Source organism: Mytilus galloprovincialis, chromosome 7 (genome assembly GCF_965363235.1).
Source record: "Mytilus galloprovincialis chromosome 7, xbMytGall1.hap1.1, whole genome shotgun sequence".
NCBI lineage: Eukaryota > Metazoa > Mollusca > Bivalvia > Mytilida > Mytilidae > Mytilus > Mytilus galloprovincialis.
The window spans coordinates 95,269,385-95,296,384 of record NC_134844.1 but is presented as its reverse complement, the minus strand read 5'-3'; the positions used below and the strand labels follow the sequence as shown (position 1 = coordinate 95,296,384).

General features: G+C 33.7%; 1 protein-coding gene across 1 annotated transcript in view; it reads left to right on the top strand.

The window, feature by feature from the left end:
* The window catches only part of LOC143084332 (uncharacterized), a 73,546-nt gene that overhangs the window by 11,338 nt on the left and 35,208 nt on the right, over positions 1 to 27,000 (top strand). Inside the window, exons 2-3 of the mRNA XM_076260743.1 lie at positions 3,069 to 3,126; positions 17,670 to 17,804. Coding sequence (XP_076116858.1) covers positions 3,078 to 3,126; positions 17,670 to 17,804 — 184 coding nt within the window. The 5' untranslated portion in view covers positions 3,069 to 3,077. The remainder of the gene's footprint in view (positions 1 to 3,068; positions 3,127 to 17,669; positions 17,805 to 27,000) is intronic.

Here is a 27,000-nt window from a genome sequence, read left to right as displayed (position 1 = left end):
CTACAGTCCGAGGTTAGGTTAGGGTTTAGAGCTCCAAAAAGTTTTTTTCAATTAGTGCGATGTATATCAGAGAATTTAATTTATAAAAATAAAAGATTGATATTCGTATCTGTTTAAATGATCATACACGATAGAAAAAAATCAGAGAATTCATATTTTATAGAATTGATGCTTTGTCGCTTAGTCCGATCCCCCCATTTCCCTGTAACTTTAGTGTGAGTTGATTTAAAGTGTCTCATTGTTGACAATAATGTACAATTCTTTTGATTTGTGTCAAGCTTGTGACATTCATGTAGCGGCAGTGAGACACACCAAACCTGTATTCCGTTGTCGGTAGTGGCGTCGGCGTCTTCATCATTTAGATTGTTAAGTTTCTCGTTAGAGTTGTTTTTTTACATTTTTCATTTCGGGACCTTTTATAGCTTACTATGTGGTATGGGTTTTGCACATATAGTTGTTAACTTCTACGTCATGTGGTATATATGTGGTTAAGAGTTGTCTCATTGGCAATCATACCACATTTTCTAATTTCTATATACGGTTTTTATTTTGTATTAAATATTACCGAATTAAACTGGTTTGACATGACAAATTTGTAAACCTCAATGGATTGTTATAAAACTTGTATAGGAGTTATTCTTCAAGATCACGATAAAGCATCTACAGAAAAACTTTTGTTTTTACCAATAAATATAGTCAACATTACGCTTTTACTCTGACAATAGCAATATCAGGCGAGACAAGGATTCCGTGGAATCTTTTACGAATGTATTATATAATACTGCTTCCAATTGAGATCTAGGGAAAAAACTGCAGGACCAAGTGGTTGGGGATATCCCCCGTATGTCCGAAAGACTGTAAATGTTTTAGTACTTTTTTCTTATTTTTGTCTGCCGTAATTCCCTCTTTCGTACCAATTAACTCTGACCAACAACTCGAACTTTAATTCGAACTTTACCTCAATGGATAGCGCATCCAAAGTACATTAAACAAACGACATATGGAAATCGGTTTAAAAATAGAACATATTTTTTTCCGAAATGGTCACGTGGTTTTACCTCATCACTTAATGTGATAACCACATCAATGAATGAAAGGACCACATCAAATACTGTAAAAAACACATCATGTAGTGTAAAAAACACATCATGTAGTGTAAAAAACACATCATGTAGTGTAAAATCGTCAAATTTTGAAACATCATTACGTAATGATAAAGTCATATAAAGAATTAGTTTAAACATATTTATTTATAGTGGATTGGGAAACAAGTTTTGCAACTTATATTAATCCCTTTCCACTTTGCGTAGCGGCATTAGCCTACTCTTTTCGAAATCTACAAGGGTGTCTTTAAAGTGCAAGAGATATGGCTCTCTCTTAACACGGGTCAGCCATTTATCGTCCCCTTCCGACGGACTATCATCGTTTCCTCAAGACCATACTCGCAAATGGTGTCAAGGGAGAGCCGAAAATTGAGTTCCTGAAATTTTCATCCCAAACGGGAATCGAACCAGGAACCTTTGTGTTAGTAGTCCGATGCACTAACCACTACAACACGGCTATAAAGAATTGGCAAATCATCATTACGAAATAACAAAACCACATCATGGAATGAATCAACTACATTACGTTAAGTCACATACCCATCAAGTAACATAAAAACCACATTTCCTAATGAAAAAAAAAAACCATTAAATAATTGTGAAAACACATCGAGTAATGACAAAACCATATCATGTAATGACAAAACTATATCAAGTCAATACGAAACCATATCGTGAAATATCGAAATATCATTAAGTAATGACTATTCCATATTGAGTTATATCAAAACATCATTGCGTAATGTCAAAACCATATTATGTAAAGACAATATCATCAAGCAGGAACATATATATTGACGGGACTTGACACTACCTGATTGTAGTCGATTTTATTGTCGTGCCATCGTAAATAAAGATACAATACGGAAACAGACATGTGTTTAAAACGGATTCACTATTATCCTAAACCTTTCTGATAATATCAATAAAATGTCATTCAAACTAGTTTTATAGTGATGCTAGTGTATCAAACTAGTACTCTGTCACTTCAAATTTGTTAAAATTGCAAGCAGTTCATCACAGAACTGTGCAGAATGCAAACAAGGTAATAAAAAAATGGCGGCAATTGCCGCGATCTGGCCGCGATGATTTACAAATTCCCAAACTATTATAAAACACTTCACATTAAATAAATCAAACTTATTTTAGTAATTTTTATATGACAAAATATATCTTCTAAATGATAAAACTTGTATTTATTTACGATTATAGAGTTATGTGGTTTATTTATTGAGCAGTTGCAATAGTTTTCCAGTCAGACGCTACCAAAATCCATAAATTTCGGAAAGTCTCGGGGAGTCCGAGATTTTTTCAATTTTACACTGAAAAGTGGACGCCTCCGGGTGCGGGAATTTCTCGCTTCATTGAAGACCTGTTGGTGACCTTCTTCTGTTGTTTTTTTATTTGGTCGGGTTGTTGTCTCTTTGACACATTCCCCATTTTCATTCTCAATTTCAGATTCATTTCCCGTTAGGTATACTGTTCCCAGCATCAAATATTTATAAAACAACATAACATACTATCAGAGTTCCACATAAGACAGCAATGGCGATCCATAACTAACCCTGGCGTACTTTCAATGATGTAATCGATTTGAGTTGAACATGTTCCACTTGGATGAAAGTATGTATTCACATCACATAGACCATTCGGGGTGTATAAACAATGTTCTTGTATAAAATCTAAAAATATCTTGTCTTTAGTATTTGGTTTATCCCTAGCTATACTGGCATTCATATCCCCAGCAATAATAATGTCATATGAAGATTTATATTTTAACACAATTTCGGAGAGTTCATCAACAGTTTCCCAGTAGTCGGTGTCAGCATCAGTTGTGTACATTTAAAAAACATGTTTGTATATGTACCTTCACACTGGAAGTTAAGCCATCACCTATTTCTAGACGTAAGATTGCACTAAAGTTACGGAACAAGTTAAAAAGAAAATCTTTCTTTTATTTTTCAGGTTGCAAGAATGAGAACATTTATACATACCATTTTGCTGATCATTCTTTATCTACAAGGTAAGTTTATAATGTAAAGTTATATCTAAAAATGAAGAGACGTGGCATTATTGCCAATGACACAAATCTCCATCACTGAATAAAGGATGAGGATGTTAACAACTATAAGTCAACGTACGGTCTTCAACAATGAGTAAAAACCATACCGTACAGTAAGCTATAATAGGCCCGACATGACAACAATATACTATGAAAACTCAGAATTTTTTTTGGAAATACACAATGTTGTGTCTGTAACTATCCCAGCAATGTCATTTCAAGCAAAACAGATTCCATTTCAATATTGTGCATCCATTTGTGGTACTGATAGTGGCGAAACATTATTTATTTTTCTTCTTCAAAGTTCAAGTTAACATACGAGTTCGAGTTATGATTTTAACTGTAGTCATACGATAACGACATCTTTATTTACGAAATAATGTTGTAAATTTATCAGCTTTTGCCTAAAAAGGTTATGAAATTCTGAATGATCTTTATGAATACAGATTGTACATGTATATGACACTGATGTCTGTGAGTTTGCAATGGTATTACATAGGCATTTATAATAAAGTATTCAAGTATGACGTAAGTTTTATTTCCCCTAAATTATCATTTTCAAGTTTTTGATTTTTAATCAACGTTCGAGTTATGCTTGTCTTAGAATTAGATTAGAATAATGTTCGAGTTAAATGTCTTTTCAAATAAAAGTTTGAGTACGAGATTGCGAGGATTTTTCAGTATCAGTTCGAGATAGTACGACAGCTAAAATTGATACAGTGCATTGATCCAAATATTCGTCACCTTCAATTTTAACGCTGTATATTTCAGAAGACAAACATTAAAATAAGGATGATGTGGGCTGATTTCTGTTCAGATTTTAATTAACCCTTCCCATGCGGTGACCGTCATATGACGGGCTTACCAAAATAACCGTTATTTGGCTCCAATGGCTCTCCATACTTTAAGAGGTCAACTGCATGATATCTATTTCGAAATTGATGCACGTTCCCTCAACCTGAGGCTATTTATTGTCATGTTTCTGATGTTCCCTCAACCTGAGGCTATTTATTGTCATGTTTCTGATGTTCCCTCAACCTGAGGCTATTTATTGTCATGTTTCTGATGTTCCCTCAACCTGAGGCTATTTATTGTCATGTTTCTCATGTTCCCTCAACCTGAGGCTATTTATTGTCATGTTTCTGATGTTCCCTCAACCTGAGGCTATTTATTGTCATGTTTCTGATGTTCCCTCAACCTGAGGCTATTTATTGTCATGTTTCTGATGTTCCCTCAACCTGAGGCTATTTATTGTCATGTTTCTGATGTTCCCTCAACCTGAGGCTATTTATTGTCATGTTTCTCATGTTCCCTCAACCTGAGGCTATTTATTGTCATGTTTCTGATGTTTAAGGTGCATTTTGAACTCAAATACGAACTTGGAAAATTGAAATCGGATAAGTGGTTTTTCTGGAGGGGTGGGCTTCCCTTCGGTGTCTGACAAAGGCAGTTCAGTATGGCATGGTATTGGTTGCAAAAATTGATATTTTTCATTTAAATGCAATATTTTTTATTTAATTGGTATATTTCTTCATCTAAATGCAATATTTTTTTATTTGAATGGTATATTTTTTTCATTTAAATGCAATATTTTTTATTCAAATGGTATAATTTGTCTTTCAAATGCAATATTTTTTATTCAATTGGTATATTTATTCATTCAAATGCAATATTTTTTTATTTGAATGGTATATTTTTTCATTTAAATGCAATATTTTTTATTTAAATGGTATAATTTGTCATTCAAATGCAATATTTTTTATTCAATTGGTATATATAGTAGTTTTTTTTTATTTATATGCAATAATTGCATTATGGGAAATTCTTTGACGTCATAAGGTCAAATTTGCAACAACATTTGTGATTTGGATTTCCCCCCTTTCTTTCTAAACATGAGTGACCAAGTATTAAAAAACGCGTCAGAATATCGCCCCCCTAACTAAATCTTGCGTTCGTGCGAGTCCTGCACTGGTTGTTAAAATCTTATGGTCCTTACTATTATTTCTATTGCAAAATTTCGATGGTCAATACGTTCGGACCACCACTTTTTAAAAACTTTCTTTGTATATGGATCTATATGCAAGTATTATTATTATTAGTATATCGTTTTTTTAAATAGATTAGGCACCGTTGGTTTTCCCGTTTGAATGGTTTTACACTGTCATTTTTGGGGGGCCCTTTATAGCTTGCTGTTCGGTGTGAGTCAAGGCTCTGTGTTGAAGACCTTACTTTGACCTATAATATATATATACATTTACAAATTATGACTTGGATGGGAGAGTTGTCTCATTGGCACTCATACCTCATCTTCTTATATCTATATACAACGTAAACCAGACGTTTCTCAGACTGTTTTCTTTTTTAATAAATCCTTTGCAGTGAACTGATTGATACTTCAGTCTGGGAGAACAAGATTTATTTCAGTATTAGTTGTAATAGCTTTAAGCAAACTTCCAGTAATTGCAAATATTATTATGTCGGTGCTTTGTGTCTATTGTCTTAATGTTATTTTTTTTTATGTGTCTCATACCGATCTTTTGAGTTAATCTAATTGCAACTGATTAGTGCAGGTTGTGCTTTGATGATACTGTTACACCACTGTCCCAGCTTCGGGATGGGTTGAGTGCTAACAAACATGTTGTTGTACTGTTACACCACTGTCCCAGGTTAGGGGGAGGATTGGAATCCCACTAACATGTTTAACTTCGCTACATTCTGTATGTATGTGCTTGTCTCAAGTCAGGAGCCTGTAATTCAGTGGTTGCCGTGTGTTGTTGTGTTATACATATTTGTGTTTCGTTCATTTTTTGTACATTAATTCGGCCGTTAGTTTTCTTGTTTAAATTGTTTTACATTTGTGATTTCGGGGCCTTTTATAGCTGACTATGCGGTAGGCTTTGCTTATTGTGGAAGGCCGTACGGAGACTTATAGCTGTTGATTTCTGTTTAATTTGGTCTCTTGTGGAGAGTTGTCTCATCTGCAATCATACTGTACTACATCTTCGTTTTTGTACCAACCCTGCCATTTTCTTTATTTGCCTGTCCCAGGTCAGGAGCCTGTAGTTTAGTGGTTGTCGTTGGTTCATGTTTCGACTCATATTTGATATTTTGTAAATTGTTTTGTTATGTATAATAAGCCGTTAGTTTTTTCGTTTGAATTGTTCACACTTTTCATGTCGGGCCTTTTATAGACGACTTTACAGTATAAGGTTTCTTTCATTGTTGAAGGCCTTACGATTGTCTATAATTGCTTACATCCACTTCATTTTTGAACTCCGGTGGATAGTTGCCTTATTAGCAATCATATCCCATCCCTTCGTTTTTATATTATATACCTGACTTCTAAACTCGTGTTTTATGAACAAGCATGAAATATTTGTCACTGGGCGTTTAAAATTAGCAGCAAACAATCAACCAATTTAAACTTGTGTTAAATAAGAGGAAAACCATTTAATATTTATTTATTTATTGGGGTGGGGGACAGAAGGATTTCATATATGAATATGGTTGCCTGGTAAGAGCTGAAAAATAGGCATGATAAGCGACAGATTAAAATGAATAATACTGTCCTCTCTTCCCTTCCCCATCCTTCATCTATAAATTTAAACTGACCACCACGGAATAGCCCAATAGTGTTGAAAATAACGTTAAATACCAATCAATCAAAATCCCTTCCCTAGAATATCAAATAATCGTCCCTTAACTGTTATTGTCCGTGTAGTTCTTATATTTATCCAGCTTATCGTCCTACAGGGATGTCTTACTAAGGTTGTCATACCATAAAAACGTTTATAACACAGCCGCATTCATAAACGTATTAATGTTATTTAGACTAAACGACGCCATGTTTGTTATGTGCCTCTGCCGTCTAAAGAACCTATAAAAAAAGAAGAGGTGGAAGAGAGCCAGAAGATCTTCCCAATGCAAAAATGCAGAAATGGACTTCTTCTGGCTCACTACCGAAGAACAAAAAAACGCTCCCAATCAATATGTTTTAAAAACGCCTTGCTCCTACCCTTTTTTCCAAAAAAAAATGGCATTGTTAAATATATATACATATATATAATCATCATTAAAATGCTTTTGTATTTTTATAAGACCTACTTTATTACATGATCTGGGACTAATGACATCTATCTATAAGTCCAAGCATACAGTAAATTATTATAATATGAATATGTTTCTTTTAATAACCACATATGATGCTATGCATGAGTCACCATTTATCAGGACATGAATTGGGTTTACATAGAGAGAATAGTGTGCAAAAATAGATAAGGGGCGGGACCAAACCTATAGATCACATAATAAAGAAATGATGAAATATAAAGAATACGTTGATTGTTTTTTTTTTGTTTACTTATGTCCAGTGGCAAATATTTCACGCATGTTTAGGACAAATATAATAGAGATCAAAGGATAAAGAATAGAGTGAAAAGGTCAAAACTAAAAGATATAGAATTATAGAAACAATCTTTGATCTGAACCCCCTCTCCCTCCCCTCACACACACACACCATAACCATTACTGCCAATACTTGCATATATACATCTCTAAACAAATATCTAAATCTGAACCCCCTCTCCCCTAGACACCTAGGTTCTGGATCCGCCCCTGTTAAATGTATCTTATTACATATGTAGGACTCTAAAGTACGATGGGGACGCTAAAGTACGATGGTCACGCTAAAGTGCGATGGTTTACGCTAAAGTCCGATGCTTCCATACGCTTAAGTCCGATGGTCCGCGAAAATATAGACGTTAGAAACGTACTTTGATAATGACGTTAAAAGTCGTTTATAGATACAAACCAAAAATGAACATGCGGGAAGATAAATTAAGAATATTTGATTAACAACTTTTACACCAAATGTCCATGACTTACTAGTAATTCATTTAAACTGAACCGTTCTTTGTCGGCTGAAGCACAATGTTTTTTTTTCGAGTGATGAAAGACGGACTTGCATCCTACAGTCAACCATTTTACTTAAAAATGTATAGATACAAAATATAATACGCATACGTATCCTGTATCCTGCTTCTATTTGAAGAGATCGGATACATTTTAATCATTGTTTATGTGGCAGTTTCCTTTGCATGCGATCACCGTTAAAGTACTGTCGATTTTAATGAAAAGTAACGTCGGTATAATAGAGGTACATGTTTTCATGCGTAAATTAAAAATTGTCTGCTAAAGCTTATACAAATAAAAGTTGTATATTCCGACAATGAACGAATTTTGTCATTGTAATTTTCAATGACGACTGTAAGGGAGGTTGTCACATTAGTGTGAACGGCAAGATACACCAATTATCCAAATATTGAATCGCTCCGAATTGTTACAATTTTATTTTACAGGATATATAGTATAATGTGACACTTAAATACCTTTTTAGCAATTATAACGTGGTCGGTCTTCCAAATTTAGAAACAATCACTTAAGCCTTTCTGTAATCATAAAGGCTATCACATATGTTTTTCCTTAACATACTAGCTTTTGATAAAAGACTATTTTTAACCTCGGTGTACTTTAACGTTTTAATCCCACGAATCTTACCCTTTTGGTCCATCGCACTTTAGCGTGATATACCATTGTGCTTTAGCGAACAAACAAGCATCGCACTTTAGCGTGATACACCATCGTACTTTAGCCTAGACCATCGCACTTTAGCGTGACCATCGCACTTTAGAGTACCATCGCACTTTAGAGTCCTACATATACATTTTGTACTGGTCTAGATAATAATTAAACGTACAATCCTATAATTTGTGGGATACAAATCATTAGAGATTTGTATCTTATTATATTATATACTGAGTCAAAAAATAAACTTGTATACCCTCCCCCCCCCCGTTTTTCCAAATGCAGTATTGAAAAGTAAATCGTTTAAAAGTCCTGAAGAAAAAATATGTTTTGAAAAATGCCCTGCATACTTATTTATGCAAAGACATATAGTAATTATTGAACAGCTGTGGGGCTTGAAAAAAATTTCTATTTAAGAGATTCGGAGATGGTAACAGTAAAAAAAGCTCAGCAACGAATCCTAAATGTAAAATGATTTGCGGCATAAGACATGAGAGTACATATTATAGATAGTCCAAAATATGAAGTTCACGCCTTATACAGTGTACGTCCTATGTCATAGGACTATTGTTGTAACATGTGTTAGTTACTGGTTCCAATTTATTCCGAATTGTCTTTATTAAAGAATTAGTTTGGGAGTATCACGGGCTCAGGTCTCTTCTTGTGGGTCTCTGGTTCTGCTGTCGTAATTAGGGGATTTTTTTCTACATGAAGCAAAAAAGTCCAAATAATTATAACGTCCTGGAAGGTTTTTATTCGTTTTTATGTTTGCCTTCCTGCAACGTCTCTGCGGATCAAGAAAAGTAAAAAATAGTATAGCATCAAAGAACGTCATGATTACATGTATCTGGACTTAGAGGGGAGGAGGGCTAGCTATGTATTTTTTTTTAATTTCAATGTGTAGACTGTAGGGGAGTTTCTTCAGAAAGGGTTTTCATTGGAGGTGTTTTGCCATGCACGCAGGCATCTGTCTCTATCAGTGTTGACATGAATATCAATTATGTGGTCATTTTTATAAATTTCCTGTTTACAAAACTTTGAATTTTTAGAAAAACTAAGGATTTTCTTATCCCCGGAATAAATTACCTGTAGTTAGCCGTATTTGGCACAACTTTTTGGAATTTTGGATCCTCAATGCTCTTCAACTTTGTATTTGTTTGGCTTTACAACTATTTTGATATAATTGTCACTGATGAGTCTTATGTAGACGAAAAGCGAATCTGGCGTACTAAATTATAATCCTGGTACCTTTGATAACTATTTACACCACTGGGTCGATGCCACTGCTGGTGGACGTTTCGTCCCCGAGGGTATCACCAGCCCAGTAGTCAGCACTTCAGTGTTGACATGAATATCAATTATGTGGTCATTTTTTTAAATTTCCTGTTTACAAAACTTTGAATTTTTAGAAAACTAAGGATTTTCTTATCCCAGGAATAAATTACCTTAGCCGTACTTGGCACAACTTTTTGGAATTTTGGATCCTCAATACTCTTCAACTTTGTATTTGTTTGGCTTTACAACTATTTTGATATGAGCGTCACCGATGAGTCATATAAAGACGAAACGCGCGTCTGGCGTACTAAAATATAATCCTGGTACCTTTGATAACTATTTACACCACTGGGTCGATGCCACTGCTGGTGGACGTTTCGTCCCCGAGGGTATCACCAGCCCAGTAGTCAGCACTTCAGTGTTGACATGAATATCAATTATATGGTCATTTTTATAAATTTCCTGTTTACAAAACTTTGAATTTTTAGAAAAACTAAGGATTTTCTTATCCCAGGAATAGATTACCTTAGTCGTATTTGGCACAACTTTTTTGAATTATAGATCCTCAATGCTCTTCAACTTTGTATTTGTTTGGCTTTACAACTATTTTGATATAATTGTCACTGATGAGACTTATGTAGACGAAACGCGAATCTGGCGTACTAAATTATAATCATGGTACCTTTGATAACTATTGACACAACTGGGTCGATGCCACTGCTGGTGGACGTTTCGTCCCCGAGGGTATCACCAGCCCAGTAGTCAGCACTTCAGTGTTGACATGAATATCAATTATGTGGTCATTTTTATAAATTTCCTGTTTACAAAACTTTGAATTTTAAAAAAAAAATTAGGAATTTCTTATCACAGGAATAGATTACCTTAGCCGTACTTGGCACAACTTTTTTTGGAATTTGGATCCTCAATGCTCTTCAACTTTGTATTTGTTTGGCTTTATAACTATTTTGATATGAGCGTCACCGATGAGTCTTATGTAGACGAAACGCGCGTCTGGCGTACTAAATTATAATCCTGGTACCTTTGATAACTATTTACACCACTGGGTCGATGCCACTGCTGGTGGACGTTTCGTCCCCGAGGGTATTACCAACCCAGTAGTCAGCACTTCAGTGTTGACATGCATATCAATTATGTGGTCATTTTAATAAATTTCCTGTTTACAAAACTTTGAATTTTTAGAAAAACTAAGGATTTTCTTATCCCAGGAATTATAGATTACCTTAGCCGTATTTGGCACAACTTTTTGGAATTTTGGATTCTCAATGCTCTTCAACTTTGAATTTGTTTGGCTTTACAACTATTCTGATATGAGCGTCACTGATGAGTCTTATGTAGACGAAACGCGCGTCTGGCGTACTAAATTATAATCCTGGTACCTTTGATAATTATTTACACCACTGGGTCGATGCCACTACTGGTGGACGTTTCGTCCCCGAGGGTATCACCAGCCCAGTACTCGGCACTTCAGTGTTGACATGAATATCAATTATGTGGTCATTTTTATAAATTTCCTGTTTACAAAACTTTGAATTTTTAAACTATCCATGAACAGGTTGTGTGTCAAAATAATTATAAGGACTTGTCACTCGCATTTTATGCTCGACCTGGCCATTATCACGGTAGGTATAGTGTCCGGCTAGGATCGTGGTTTTTCGAGTGATTCGGTCCATTTTTTTCGAGTGTAGTTCGGGCTTTTTCGAGTGATAAAACATGCGATAAGTTCAATTAACGGATATTTCGTACTTCTAGTAGTTTCTAACATTACTACCCATCTTATATTGAAGACTATACATGTTTTGATCAACAAAGAAGCACAATTTCCTTGTATTTAAACCAAAAAAATCAGTGTTTGTTATTGTCCGGGGTTTTTCGAGAGCAACTGTGAAATCGTCCGGGTTTTTAGACAAATGGTCCGGGTTTTTTACAGAAAATTTGAATAACAAAAAAGGTATTCTAGACTTTAAAAATGACTTTTTCTAGTTTTTAACTGTAATTAAGTGAAGGAAAATATCATATATTCCAAATAAATTGTCAAAAAATATTACTTCGTTTATCAAAATGAAGCTTTTTTTCAATTAAATGCAAATTTTCTGTTCGGAAAGCGTTCTACAACTACGTTCCAGTGTTCATATAGCAATTACTTGTCTTGATCCCTTCAAAACGGTCTTGAGAACACAGTGCAGAGGACTCGTATTCATTTTAACTTCATTTCATGCTACATTTGATTTTACAGTTAATGATATTTCTTGTGGTTAAACCTGGAGATTAAAAAAAGGAGAAGGAAACCTAATAGACAGCAGTGAAGAATCAGAAAAATGCTATGTAATAAAAGATATTCTACAAAAAGAGGCCTGCACCCGTCCCCATATAGAATCCATTAATAAAAATTAAATACACACACATTCCAAGTATTGTTCGTTGTATCAAATGACTTTAATATGTATTCCAACATTGGTAATAACACACCTGGTTTCATTACTTTTTGGTAAAGCGGACGGTGTCGATAAAAGTACTGTCTTATTTGGAACGACAAAGTTTATTTTTGAGTTAATTGGGTCACAATTACCCCTGTCTTCTGTTTGTTTTTTTACCAGGCCCTGGTTTCCTAGAACTCTCATGAAATTAAGAAATTTTCCATGAAACAATCTGAATCCAACTTGCCAAAAATTTCTTGTAATTGTTGTGTACCTCATTTGACAAGTATTTTCAACCGAAAACCACTTAACGACGTCTAGAAACAGCAAAAAGGAAATGTTATTCGTGGGGAACTTGTCCTGTTTCAAAAGTTTAAAGAAACATTCTAGATTTTCTCGTCTATCATCAGAGGTCGGAACATGAGTCAGTAGTGAAGAAATTGCGTTGTCACTATACCTTGAAATCTGTTTAATATGTTGGTTGGTTATCTCTTTTTTATTATTCTCTTCAGAGTTTTGATGTATTTCCAATGTTTCATTTTCAGCTGGCAAAATACATACCATATAATCCTTTGGTCGTAACCAGATAGATTGATCAGGAACGACATTGTAATGTTTTGATAGATATCCATATTGTCCATTTCTTAATCACTTTTCTCTTATTGAAAGGGAGTTCTCATGGTGTTTTATTGCTGTATGACCAATTATGAGATATGCGTAATCAGACTCCTCCTCGCAGTAATATAGCATTTAAACATTCTCCCATTCTACTATTTAGTCAGACGTCAGTCGCTACCCTGATATACCCTATCTTTTGTTTTATTTTTCGGGTAATTAATGACTGATAGCGTTTGACATCTTTAGCCGAACAGAATTATCATTTTTACATAATTTAATTGATTGTATGCTGGTTCATATTCTGGACGCCAGTCTTTGCTCCTTTCTAATAAAAAATAAAATTAAAAAAAAAAATGACATCGGACTCGGACTTCTCTTGAACTGACTTTTAATGTGCGTATTGTTATGCGTTTACTTTTCTACATTGGCTAGAGGTATAGGGGGAGGGTTGAGATCTCATTAACATGTTTAACCCCGCCGCATTTTTTGAGCCTGTCCCAAGTCAGGAGCCTCTGGCCTTTGTTAGTCTTGTTTTATTTTTACTTTTAGTTTCTTGTGTATAATTTGGAGTTTATTATGACGTCCATTATCGCTGAACTAGTATATATATTTATTTAGGGGCCAGCTGAAGGACGCCTCCGGGTGCGGGAATTTCTCGCTGCATTGAAGACCTATTGTTCACCTTCTGTTGTTGTCTGTTCTGTGGTCGGGTTGTTGTCTCTTTGACACATTCCCCATTTCCATTCTCAATTTTATTATCGCTTTCCATTTTTCTAAAACAATAAAATAAAGTATACAAGACACGAGACAGATAGTTAATAAAATATTTAGGATGCATACTCTTTTAAAAACAAACATATATGTCTCACCTCACACAATATATGTGTGTACGTCTCAATCTGATTTTTATATGCTTACATTAGACTGTTGACACCACGAATATATACTGTACATGCAATTTATAAGATATGAGAAACAACAATATATACAAATGAACGATACTTGTTTATAAAATGTGTGTGTTAATACACCATGTGCCTTGAAAGTACTTGATTTGACATTTTTATCTATAGTTTTTAAACGTAAATACACCAACACATAACATTTTTCGCTATAAGAAATGTGAATAATCACTCGATAAAAAACGGACGCACTCGAAAAAGTCCGGACTGCTCTCGAAAAAGCCCGGACATAACAAAATGAATTTAGTCTCAAAATGTCGTTTTCAATGCAATAAGAATAGTTTTTGTAAAGTGTCTGTATATCTAAGGATATATAGATTCCATGTATGTATTTCCTTCGACATTTACATTGGTATGTGTATAAAAATGGGTTTATTCTGTATTTTTGAATAAAAGCATTGTAAGGCTAAATTTAACTTTTAAACGAAAAACAATGTCAGAATGATGATAACTTTTTATCTCAAATACTAACATACCTTGTATAACCTTGTATATTAACCTCAAGCTTGTATATCAGTTCTTGTCAGAAAGGAAGTCTGTTTGTTTACATTTTTGATCACAATCACTCTAAAAAAAGTGGTCACACTCGAAAAAGCCCGAACAAATCACTCAAAAAACCACGATCCTAGCCGGACACTATACCTACCGTGATTATTGGCATTAACAGCCAGTGCACGAACTCGCACGAACTCGCACGAACGCCAAATTTAGTTAGAGGAGTGATATTCCGATGCGTTTTTTTAATTCTTGGTCACTCATGTTTAGAAAGAAATGGGAGAAATCCTAACAATTACCGACCAATCACAAACGTTGTTGCAAATTTGACCTTGTAACGTCAAAATTGACGCTTTTGCACCTGATGAGCAATTTTGGGGCAAATTCACGCCCACACACCCCCCGCCTCCTCGCCCCAAACATCCCACCCGTGATCCCTATCTTTGATTTAAAGGAATCAATATGCATCAGCAGCAGGGTAAAGCGCATTTGCATGTTATTTGCATATTTTTGCAAATAAACGAAAATTATACATTTTCTGAAAACAATTCAGCATGGTAAGAGTTAAGATAAAAAAAAAATCGTTAAAGATTATCAATACTTCGTTAACATCATAACTTATACATGTAATAAGCTGAATTCCATGACGATATACCAATAAAGTTTCGAATTTAAAGGTTAGAGGGGCTGGATGATTTTTTTTTTTAGAATAGATTATAAAAGCAATAAAAATAAAAAAAGAGAAAAAACCTGGTTTTATAGCTAGCTAAATCTCTCAAAAATACAAAATTGAAGACCCCTTTTTAGGCCATGGGTATTCAAAAAACTTTTCAAATACTACTATAATTAAAGTCAAACTCGCGGATTGGATGGTACACCTCATTCCACTTGTCTGTCCGTCGGTCTGTCTGTTTGTCCTTCCGGCTGTCCGTCCGAAATTATTGTTGCATATTATTTCGTTTCTATATCATGGGAAAGCTTGATTTATTTACAAGTTGTAATTAGCTTTGAACTAACTTTTAATAACTGTGAGTACTCTCAGATCTGTATTGGGTGTCTTGTCTTTTCTTTGCAGCCTTCACGAAATCTCTTTTATATGACAGGCCGAAAATAAGATTTTAACAAAATTTCTTTAAGACTTATTTTTCTTGTGGGCCTCGGTTTCTGGAAAATTGCACTGACCCGTCAACATTTTACAGATAATTGCTTGAATAAGTATTCTAATCAATTGGGTAACGTATACATTATGAATGCACGTGTGATACCAAGAATCAACAGATAGAAATAAATTTAGAAACATTCAAAATCTGAGACGTTAATTTTCACTTTATCATTAAATATTAAAAAAACCCGCACTTTAATGCATCCCTTTCAGAAGCCGTAATGCTAAGTAAACAAATATCTTCATTTGAGTACATTAAAACCCTTTCATCCCCAACAAGGCATCGTTTTTTTCGGTATTTTAAAAATAAGTTTCACAACAATATGGCAGGGCGTATGAACTAGAAAAATTAACCCAGTCATAAAGCGCATAGGGCCCGGTCCCCCTGCCCCTCCTAAATCCGCCTCTGAGTTTCTATGCATCGTTTTGTGCAATCGTACCCTTTTAAAATAGGAAAAATACAATTGAAACGGCGGGAAAAAATTAATGGAAGCCTCCGATGAGCAAAGTTGGTACAACAGCCGTTTATTTCAATGTTTTATGTTAACGTTTGAACAAGTGTCTTTTCCGGTGAAAATCACAAACATTTATTCCGTGACCTCATTTGCTATCATTTGCATATTACTGCGGATATGAAGGGGGCATTTAATTCAACATTTCATTGAAAGTTGTCGTTTTCTGATTCGGATGCTCTTAGCTTTTCTTTGCTTCATTATTTCTTCCTTTTGCCTGCAAACGGCCACGGAAAACATTTTATTCAGTCCAAAAATGAGACCGCATGTAAATCACCATTTGTTTTATTCATTTTTTTTATTCTACCCTATAAATAAATTGACCTTTGACGACGGCCGTCAGTTGACCAATAAAAATTGGGATTCCGTTTCTTACGTCGTAATATCATGTGATATGCCATGTGCTTAAGAAAAAGAAATGTGTACATTTAGAAAACTATGCACACAAAATATATTTGAAAAGACTGAGAATTAATTTTTGGTGAATGGGACAAGGTATATAATGCTTCTTATTGTATTTCTTCAAATAGTTAGGAACATTCAAGTCTTTGGACTGGCATTTTCAAATATGCAGATCATAAGTAAAGTAACAGGCTACTTCAAAATAAATACACTAGCTAAAATAAATACACATATATATGTCCAGTCCTGTAACTTTGTTATATCATAGAAGTATTATATTAACTTTCATCTTCTTTCCATGATCATATGTTGGAGTAAAATGGATTAGGAGTTGAAAAGATTGCTAATTAAAATAAGATTGTGGGCATACATATGCGTTATATCACAATTTTAATGTAAATGGAAAGGAACATTTTCAACCTCTGTTTTATGTATGTTTAACATTTAAAACAAAAATATTTAAAGGAAAGAACTTGCATGACTTATTGATATCTTAGTAATTTTTTTTATGGAAAGCTTCAGGAAAAGCAATACATTTTCTGAAGTTATATACCAAATAAAACCCAAAGTAATCGTAGTCGGTGCTATGATTTTATTCAACCAACATCCAAAAATGTCCTTTTACCAATTTTTATACTGTATCACTAGACACAACAATTTTCTGGATAAGGGTTGTGACCAAAGTTATTAATGCTCAAAACTGTTATATGAATTATGAAAAGTATGACCAAAACTGACATTACATTAAAATAATTTTTATAAATAAGTTATAGATCATAGCTTCATAATTCAGATTGTGATATACCAAAAAAATAATAAGTTATTCTGCATAAATTACTTCTTTTATCACAACTATTTCTTCCCAAAACCGCAGTATTTTACGCAAATAAAAAAAAAAAAATTGATGATCTATGCGGGCCTATTTCTATCCTTCGTGAAACTTCTTCTTTGCACGTTTTTTTACAGCGTAGATGTCTGAACTTTTTTAAAATTTGTATAAAATGAAAAGCCAATTAATTTTAAAACTAAATACAAATTGTATTTTTATTGTTTTTTGTAGGTTTGGCGATGTTTGGAGAGCGATGTCAATATAGTATATGTTCTTCTCCTTTTGTTTGTAATAATGCAATTTGTAGTTGTCCAAATCAGGAATCCCATTATTTTGATCTAAGAGGACAACGTTGTAAACTAAAAGGTAAGTTGATAAGGCCATTATGAAAATATTCCCGTACCTCAACCCCTCCCCCGATTTATTTCAGAAGCACCCTAACATTTTTTCATTCTGGCTTTTCCACTTTCAGTTTGATAGAAGTTTTCACAAATAATAATAAAAAGGTAAAAAAAAAGAAAAAAAAAAAAAGAAAAGGAAACCTTGATTTTCGCTACCCAAAGGTTACGATCCGGATCATTAATCTAAACCATTTGCAGTTTAGGAAGTACACCACTAATTCATGGCCCCTTTGCATTCTATGTTAAATTCCTCAATTTTAAGCAGGCACAGCTCTTTTGTTTTCAGTTCAAATAAAGTGGCAATCATTGCATGTCAAAAAAAAAAAGTAAAACCACAAAAATACTGAACTCCGAGGAAAATTCAATCGGCAAAATCAAATGACAAAACACATCAAAAACGAATGGACAACAACTGTCAAAGCTACACCTTATAGTGTCGTGTACCGTAAACATCAACACACCTTCAATTGCATATAAGAGAGAACAGGTTGCTGGAATTTCGGATGTACCAAAAAACAGGTACTTCAGATCTGTAAAATATGGCCGCGTCCAGTGTTCTCATATTTTTGAGTGAAGACTTATCAATCAACAAACCTCGGGTGACTCCGCTTCTATCCATGTTAGATGGAGGTACTGAATCAGCTGAGTTGTGACGAATGAAGACCTATGGCACAATATGCATGTCGCAATACACCAGTTTCACATAAGCGACTTACCAACCCTGATCTTGAAATCATATGCGCGTTTATGTTTAAATCCCGCGACAATTAACGATATCATACGTGACAGCGGGTCATCCGATTTGACCTAATATTTGACAACTCAATAATAAACCAATCGAACAGATAATACACATCACTCTCTCTTGGTGTGTGCCTATTTTTTAGTATACGAATATGGATAGTAAACTGCACATTGCTAGAAAAAAAGGAAATATTGATACCATCGTCAAAAAAGTTAATGAAATAATACAAATAGATAGGAAATACTAAAAAAAAAAAAAACATTGATTAAATCATCGGTCTAAACTTAGGGTCTAACACTCCTCTCCTGTCCATTTCTTGGAATATGTCGCGTAAGTTAAATGTTGAATAAGGGTTTTTGCGCTCCTTATAATGATTATAAGTCTTTTATGTAATGAAAAGCAAACGAATACGACTGTTACAGAAAGAGAGTAATTTTACGAGTTGATTAAAAGGATAAACGAAACTTTTAATTCTCATAACGTTTATCAATTGTTATTAAATACTAAATAACTACATGCTAACCTTCGATGAAAATTGGAAGAAAAAAAGAAGAAAAAAAAAGAAAAGATATATTCGTCTTTTGGTTTACACCAATAATATGTTTATCTATTTAAAGGTTAAGTAGAAACTCGGATCCATCAAAGACAACTTGAAGTACAGAAGTTGCCCATCTAACTTAACGATCTTGCTGATAGCTTAAGTTACACAAAACCAAAGTATTTTATCAGATTAAATTAAAAAGCTCAAGACATCGAAATTCATTTAAATTCCTTTTTTTTTATTTTGCTGTTTCCGAATGAAATTAACTCGCATAAACTGTTACTGTGATGATAAACGATGATTTTGTTGTCTTCGAAAAAAAAATTATTTCATAATGTCAACAGGTAATTCCAGTAGCTGTTTTCTGTACGGGAATCAAAATATTTAGACAAAAAATATTCTTATTGTGACAAAATGATATATATCATAAATAGTTCTTAATTAAACGTTTAACTTATATTATGTTTCAATAGTCTGAATAAAAGGAGATGTCACTTCAATGAGACAGTAACCCAGCAATAGACAAACATAAAAGACATCTAGAAATCGATAAACGCCTGGGTTTTTACAATAGTTGTAGCAGGATTCTGACTGTAGCTGTATGCAGAACAACACCAACTTGTAGGCAAAGAATGAAGAAATACTCCCTAACAAAACAAACAAAACCAAAAAAGATAAAACGAAAACAAAAACAAAAACGTATGGAAATCAAGTAAAAAAGATAACATCAACACTTACGAAATATTTCATCCTGAAATCGGTGGAATTAAATTTGCTTGTTGGTTGTTTATATATGTTACAGGCATTTTCTAAATTTAGGCATTTTGTAAAATGACCGAATTTTCAGGCAATTTACAAAATGCATAAATTTGACGAGCATTATATAAAATGACTAAACATACTTAGTCATTTTCTAAAATGACTGGAATTTTGAAACACAATTCAACCAATTGCCTATTCAGTTTCAGTTAATTTGTAAATAAATAACATCAGTGAGATATGACCAAAAAACACAATATCGTGCAAAGAAAATACCTAATGGTACGGTAAAATTAAGTTTATTCTTTAATTACCAGCTAGGAAAGTGTGTATGTCTGTATTAGGTTCTTTTTAGTTAAAATACGTTTGTACTAACTTTGTATTTCAGATAGTAATTTTATGATAATCTTGTCATTGAGAACGAAGAACAAATTGACCTAACAATGAAACAAAATATACAAACAAATATTTAGACAATCTAGAAATACATGTGTGGGAAAACATACAGCGTTTTGTATTTTATTTTCAAAATCACTGTTGTAAAATCTTTTCAAACAAAATCTGTTACGTCAATAACATCTATATTGTCTTTGTTTATTCTTAGTTACTACGCATTGTGGTTGGGTTGCTGTTCAACCACAATGCGTAGTAACTAAGAATAAACAAAGACAATATTCCCGACAAAGTACATTTGATGTTTCGAGAAAAGAGGGGCACTTATCTCCAACTTTTCTTTCTCGATTAGTCGAATAACAAATTAGGTCACGAGTCTATTCATGGTTTCAATCATATTTTACATACTGCTATTAGACTTAAAACAACCGTTGATGCTGTAAATTCTTCTAACATTCAGTGATATTTGTATATGATACAGATTGTAATTCATGATATTTTTTAATGAAGCAATCAAGATTTTATTGTTTAAAATTGAAGCAGCAGGTTTTTGATCTCAGGATTCCGAGTTTACATATTCTGAATGTGGCAGCCTATTAGTAATGACCACCATTCTAGCTAAACGTTCGAGTCTGACATTATTTTACAACGATGATACAAAGATACAAAGATACATATCTAATAACGATCTGCAGAGACAGAAACGACCAATGTTTTCAAATAAAGCACCACTTTTACCCGTTAATGCCAAACAACCAATTGAAAGACACCAAGTAGACCTTGTGGACATGCGTAAGCTCATAGTAGAGAAAGACGCTGTTTCGTATAAATCTATTGTCAACAATGGATGTGTTCAAAAGATTTTTTTGGTTGCGACCATTGTCTGATAAGAGCTCGGAGAAAGTTGCTGCTAAGCTACTTGGAGATATACGCGGAATTTGGAAACCCTATAATATTACAAAGTGACCAAGGTTCAGAGTTCAAAGGTGTTGTTACACGCCTCTGCAAAGATATGAACATCAAATTGATATACAGTTCAAGTTGCCATCCGCAAAGCAAGGGGAAAATAGAAAGATCTCATGGGACCTGGAAAGACAAATTCGTTTTGATCTTAAAAATTCGGAGGCATTTGCGATTGGTTGACGAATCTTCCCAATTCACAAAGTATTTACAATAACGCAGTTCACTCATCTTTGGGAATAACTCCTTATGAATGTTTATTAGGAATCAAACCAAATTCTGTAACACAAAAATGTAATTTCACAAATACAAACATAGAAGACATAACAATAGAATTTGCAAACGAGTCAAATATGACATTCAAACCGAGTAAAGAATCAGCAGAAAGAATAAGGCAAATTGAAAAAGTAAGAAGTCAGGCATTTAACATTTCAAAAAAAAAGCCAGCGCAAATATACAGAAACATGGTTTGGCAAAATTTCCACCATCAGAATATAGTATTGGCGATGAAGTATATGTTAAATTTATAGGCAAAGACAAAAGAGTGTATAGAGGAGGGGCATCGATTGCAGCGCCACGAGTCTTAGACGGAATAGTCATTGCAACAAAAAAAGATCTCAATAAATATATGGTTAAGTTGGAGAAAACGATTTCCAGTGATTGGTTTAGGGTTATTATGATCACTTCTAAAATAGCAAGTCAAGAAAGAGAAAAATAACGAACAGCAAAAGAAAACAAACTTTGCAGGGCGGAAACTAACGAGTTTTTGAAATCCTTCAGTAGTTAAATGATACAATTACCGAAAGTAGAGTAATGACAACGTCACACAAGGAAGCCTTGCATGATAAAATGATCGGACTTCAACAAAATGCAGCGAAAGATGATCTTCCTGTCGACAGAGATATACCATCGGATGGTAACTATGTTTCATGCGCTGTACTTGCAACTATCACGAGAAGGGGTCCACATTTCTTATACATTACAAGATTACGTCATATGATAGTTGACTTTTTACGTAATAACCCTGTCCTTGATTTTTCTGAAGGAACTTGATTTTCGTGATTTTATGGTCGATGTAGACCGGCATGGTTATTTGGAAAGGATGGAACGTGATTGATGGAGAATGGGGCGATACTACCGTGCTTGTTGCTGCAGCATGTCTGTTCCGCGTTCCAATTCTAATATTATCAAGTTTACCAAACTCTCAACTAATAAGAATAATACCAGAATAAAAAGAGATGTTGCACTGGAGCAGACTTTATGCTTAGGTCATATAGCTGGATATCATTATTTAAGTTTGATACCCGATCAAGCACAATCCATTGGGAACATGTTGATTGAGCAGACCATACTCTTTTGTGCGAAGTATGCGGAACCTTTACTTGTAATTCGTGTAATTGCTTGAATAACACAAATGAAATTTTATGCCATTGTTGTGGAATAATCCACACCAAAAATCAATATTTAATCAATTCCTCTGAAGATATTAAGCAAATTAACTTCAATAAAGACCACGATCAAAAGTCTGATTTTGATCTGGACTCAAATACCACCCTTGGCAGTATGCTAGAAGAAAACTTTGAAGCCGATGATGACAATGAAATAAGCGTTGGTAAGCCACATAAAGGACCATATGAATCAACGGATACGCTTCCTAAAAATGATAATCTTTTGTCAAATGACCACAACTTCGATATGATTAACAAGTGGCTCCAGCATAAGTTATTTGAATTTGAAGATCAATCATTCGGCAATAGAATTCTACTGTCAAGAGATGAACGGTCAATGATGTTTTATCACTTTTTGAAATTACATTGATTTGTTTTACCATTTAAACAAGAGATTGACGGAGAATTCATACTAGTAAACCACCCGTTTATGGACTTATATGCCGACTTTCGGTCATATATGGCAATAATCTCCAGTGGACTATGTTGTATACCTCACCAATGATGTTCGTCGATGGGTTTCGTTGTTCAATCACACATTTATGTCTAATAGCAATTCTATAATGACTTTGAATGAAGACAGTAATTATGATCTTGTTCAATATGTACGCAGGATAAGAAATCCGGACCAAGACGACGACTAAAATTCAGATGAAGCAGAGGAATAGATTTGTACTTTGGAATTTTACTAGGAAAGAAACATAGTGAAATAGAGGTGTACCTTGGATAGTTCAAATAGATGTTTTGTACCTAATGTAACGTAATATTAACAATCATCTTAGCTTCGTCGGCGTCTTGAGATTACAAATACAGACACACTGTTTATTAGTTTCCAATACTGGTTAGTTGAAGTTGTATTGTATTGAAATGGAATGAATGGTTGGGAATTTGGACTGCCATAACAAAAAATAAAAGGGCTGCACCATGAGCGCATGATACGCCCGTCGCTTTTTCAAAGAATAAATTTTCATATCTCCTCAATGTCATATCAAAAATTTATAAACAAAACTAAAGGGAGGTTATTTTAATAGATATAAACCAGACACCAAAGTTTCATGAAAACTGCTCAAAGCACTTTTGAGTTATTGTCCGAAAACTGGAAAATCCCCCCTTTTTATGAATACAATCCCATAACTCGGAAACGTGAAATCTAAAATTTATAAAAATTAAAAGGGAAGAGGGACGGAAGATACCAAAGGGATAGTCAAACTCATAAATCTAAAACAAACTGACAACGCCATGGCTAAAAATGAAAAAAGACAAACAGAAAAACAATAGTACATATGACACAACATAGAAAACTAAAAAATAAACAACACGAACCCCTTACGTCAATAGATATAAACAATTCATCAAAGTTTCATGCAAATTGGTTAAAGCGTTTTTGAGTTATTGTCCGACATGTTGACGACGCACGGACGGAGAACGATATACCATAATACGTCCCATAAACTGGCGTATAAAAATGAGCATATACATATTTTCTCTTTGTAACATATTTCCGGGATAAGGGTACTAAATTTTTCAGATAAATTTCGATAAAGGTAAAATCTAAAAAAAAAGAAGATAGCATTGTTTAATCTTTATTTGGATAAAGGTATACACATCGTCGCATTAAATATGACTTGAAAGAGAAATATTTTGTATATTGGAATCATACTGTCCACACGACTTAAGAAAGTATCTATCAATGACACAAAATCAGTATGCGCTTTTATTGTTTTTCTTCATCTCAAAGTCACAGTGAGGTTTCAACAAATAGCAAAAAAAAAAAAGAAAATAAAAGAAAAAAAAAGAGCGTATACATATTTTCTCTTTATAACATATTTCCTGGACAAGGATACCGACATATTAAGTAGAAATGCTAGCTAAATTTTTCAGATCAATTTCGATAAAGGAATAAACAGAACAAAAAAGTATAGCATTGTTTAATCTCCCCCCCCCCCCCTGTTATTTCTGTTGTATGTTAACCAGTCTTGCAAACCTACTCGGGCATAAAGGAACATCCTGTTTGCTCGACTGTCCGTTTGAATCATTCAAAATATATTTTAACAAGTATGATGTGAGCAGTTTGTATAGAACGTAAGAAACAAAATTGTTTCATTTTGGAAAGAAAGGAGGGAATTTACTAACCCTTGCAACACATATTTTCCCTTCATAACATTTTTTTCCGGGATAAGGGTAAGCCATTAAAAGTAAAATTGCGAGCTAAATTTTTCAGACCAACTTACACTGTAAAATGACGCTTAAAATTTAAACGTAAGTGTTACATGTTTAGGATTGTGTTTAAATTCTATGGCTCCCTAAACGTGTTTTTGATCATTACATGTTTATATTTTAAACATGTAATGCCTATCTATTGTGTTTAGGTCTTAAACGTGTAATGTCTATTGTTCTTAGGATTTTTACCCATGATTCATCTACCTTGAACAGGTGGCGCTGCTAATAATTAATATTTGAAATCAAACAGAGGAAAAAATGAGGTTCTGTTGGCATACATTGATGCCGATACCAATGTGACAGAGTTATACAATATAAGTCGTCATAATCATTTACTTTTGAACTCATTCATATGATGAGCGAGTCCAAAATCCTCTAGGAAATTTCAATGGGTTTATGTTTTGAAACACTAGAAAATGTTTAAGTGCAAACGGAGACAATTCATCACAAACAGACTCCAAATGATTATCAAAAGGGACACCTGAAATCAAAACAATATCTACCTAAGCGCGAAAATTCCTAAACATTAAAAATCTAAGTCCCTAAATCCCTAGGCACATAAATTTAGTCATTATGGGGCTGATATTGATTGGTCTATTTTTTTTAAGTATCCTATCTGGTCCTGGAGATTAATCAACCTTCAGACCCCTCAGTATCTTAAATACACCTTCCTTTTTTTCATATGTGGCACTTTACTAGTAGCATCTCTTATCGGTTAAATAGGATCGAACATCACCTTTATTTAATTTTGTAAAAACGCTATTGAAAAATTGTGTTGCTATATATTCATCCTTTTCTTTGTCATCTTCTGTTTTTCTAGATGTTTCATCACTATGGTCGGTTTAACAGTTCTCTAATTCCTGTTCTTGTTTTTATACCTCTACTTAACATATTAACCCCAAAGTTACGTTATAGTTAATAGTGCTTAGAAACAGGTGACGTAATCGCGTGAAAGAGTTATTTGTATGTCGATAACTTCAAAAATATATATATAAATTCTATCAGTATCGAGTCTGATTCGATATTTCTCCTGTCGAGAAAGTTAAATTTTAAAATTTAAAACGCGAGGCTTGCAGAGCTTTTCGATTATTTCAAATTTATATACCGATATGGAGCTATTTTCTTTCAGAACGATAGGTCATTCTTCTGAAGAATCAACCCGGACGATACCATTTCAATGAAATGTACTTCAAGGCATAAACTAATAACCTGTGTAAGTCATTATTTTTCCAGATTAAAATGCAAACGACAGTTTGTTAAAACATTTAGTTCATTTGATGTTGCCAACTGGAGTTTTACTATACATTTTCGATCTCTACTAATCTTTTTAGGTTTTTGTCAGAAACAATTCTTTCCTCCGTTTATTATACTGAAATACAACAACAAAAAGTAGAGTTAAATTTTCAAAACAATTAGCCTAAATATTTTTTTAATTCGTCGCTACAATAAAGGGACTATATGCGAGATAAATTCAATAATGCAAAGCTTTTCATAACACTTTAAAAACAAGCCAACTTGTACCACATGTATGTGTCAGATTATTAAAAAAAAAAACCAAAAAATAAAAGTATTCATTCTTGTTGTTTAACACCGTATTGGAAATTGTACTATGACCTATGGATGGTAATTCACACCGTATTGGAAATCGTACTATGACCTATGGATGTTTTCTTGATTTACACCGTATTGGAAATCGTTCTATGACCTACATGGATGTGCGTTTTTCGTGTTCAATGTACATTACGATTTTGTGCTCTTCGTAAATTTTACAATTATATATACTCTTTTCTTTTACCCTATCAAATTTATATCAAATATTCTCATTTCTAAAGGTGAACAGTCACGTAATTTAATGGGGAGGGGGTAGTATTATATTTTATCCTGATTCTTATTTAAAAACAAGACTAAAGGATGAAAACAATTAACAATTTTCTGAATATTTCATACAAAATTGTAAAATAATTTCTCCTTTTCTGTGGTAAAAATGTCATGAACCAAGATAAAAAAAAATCATATCACCATGTTTCAATATAATAAAATACTTACCAAGTGACATGTATTTTTTTATTCACCGTATTATAACAATTAGTTTCCT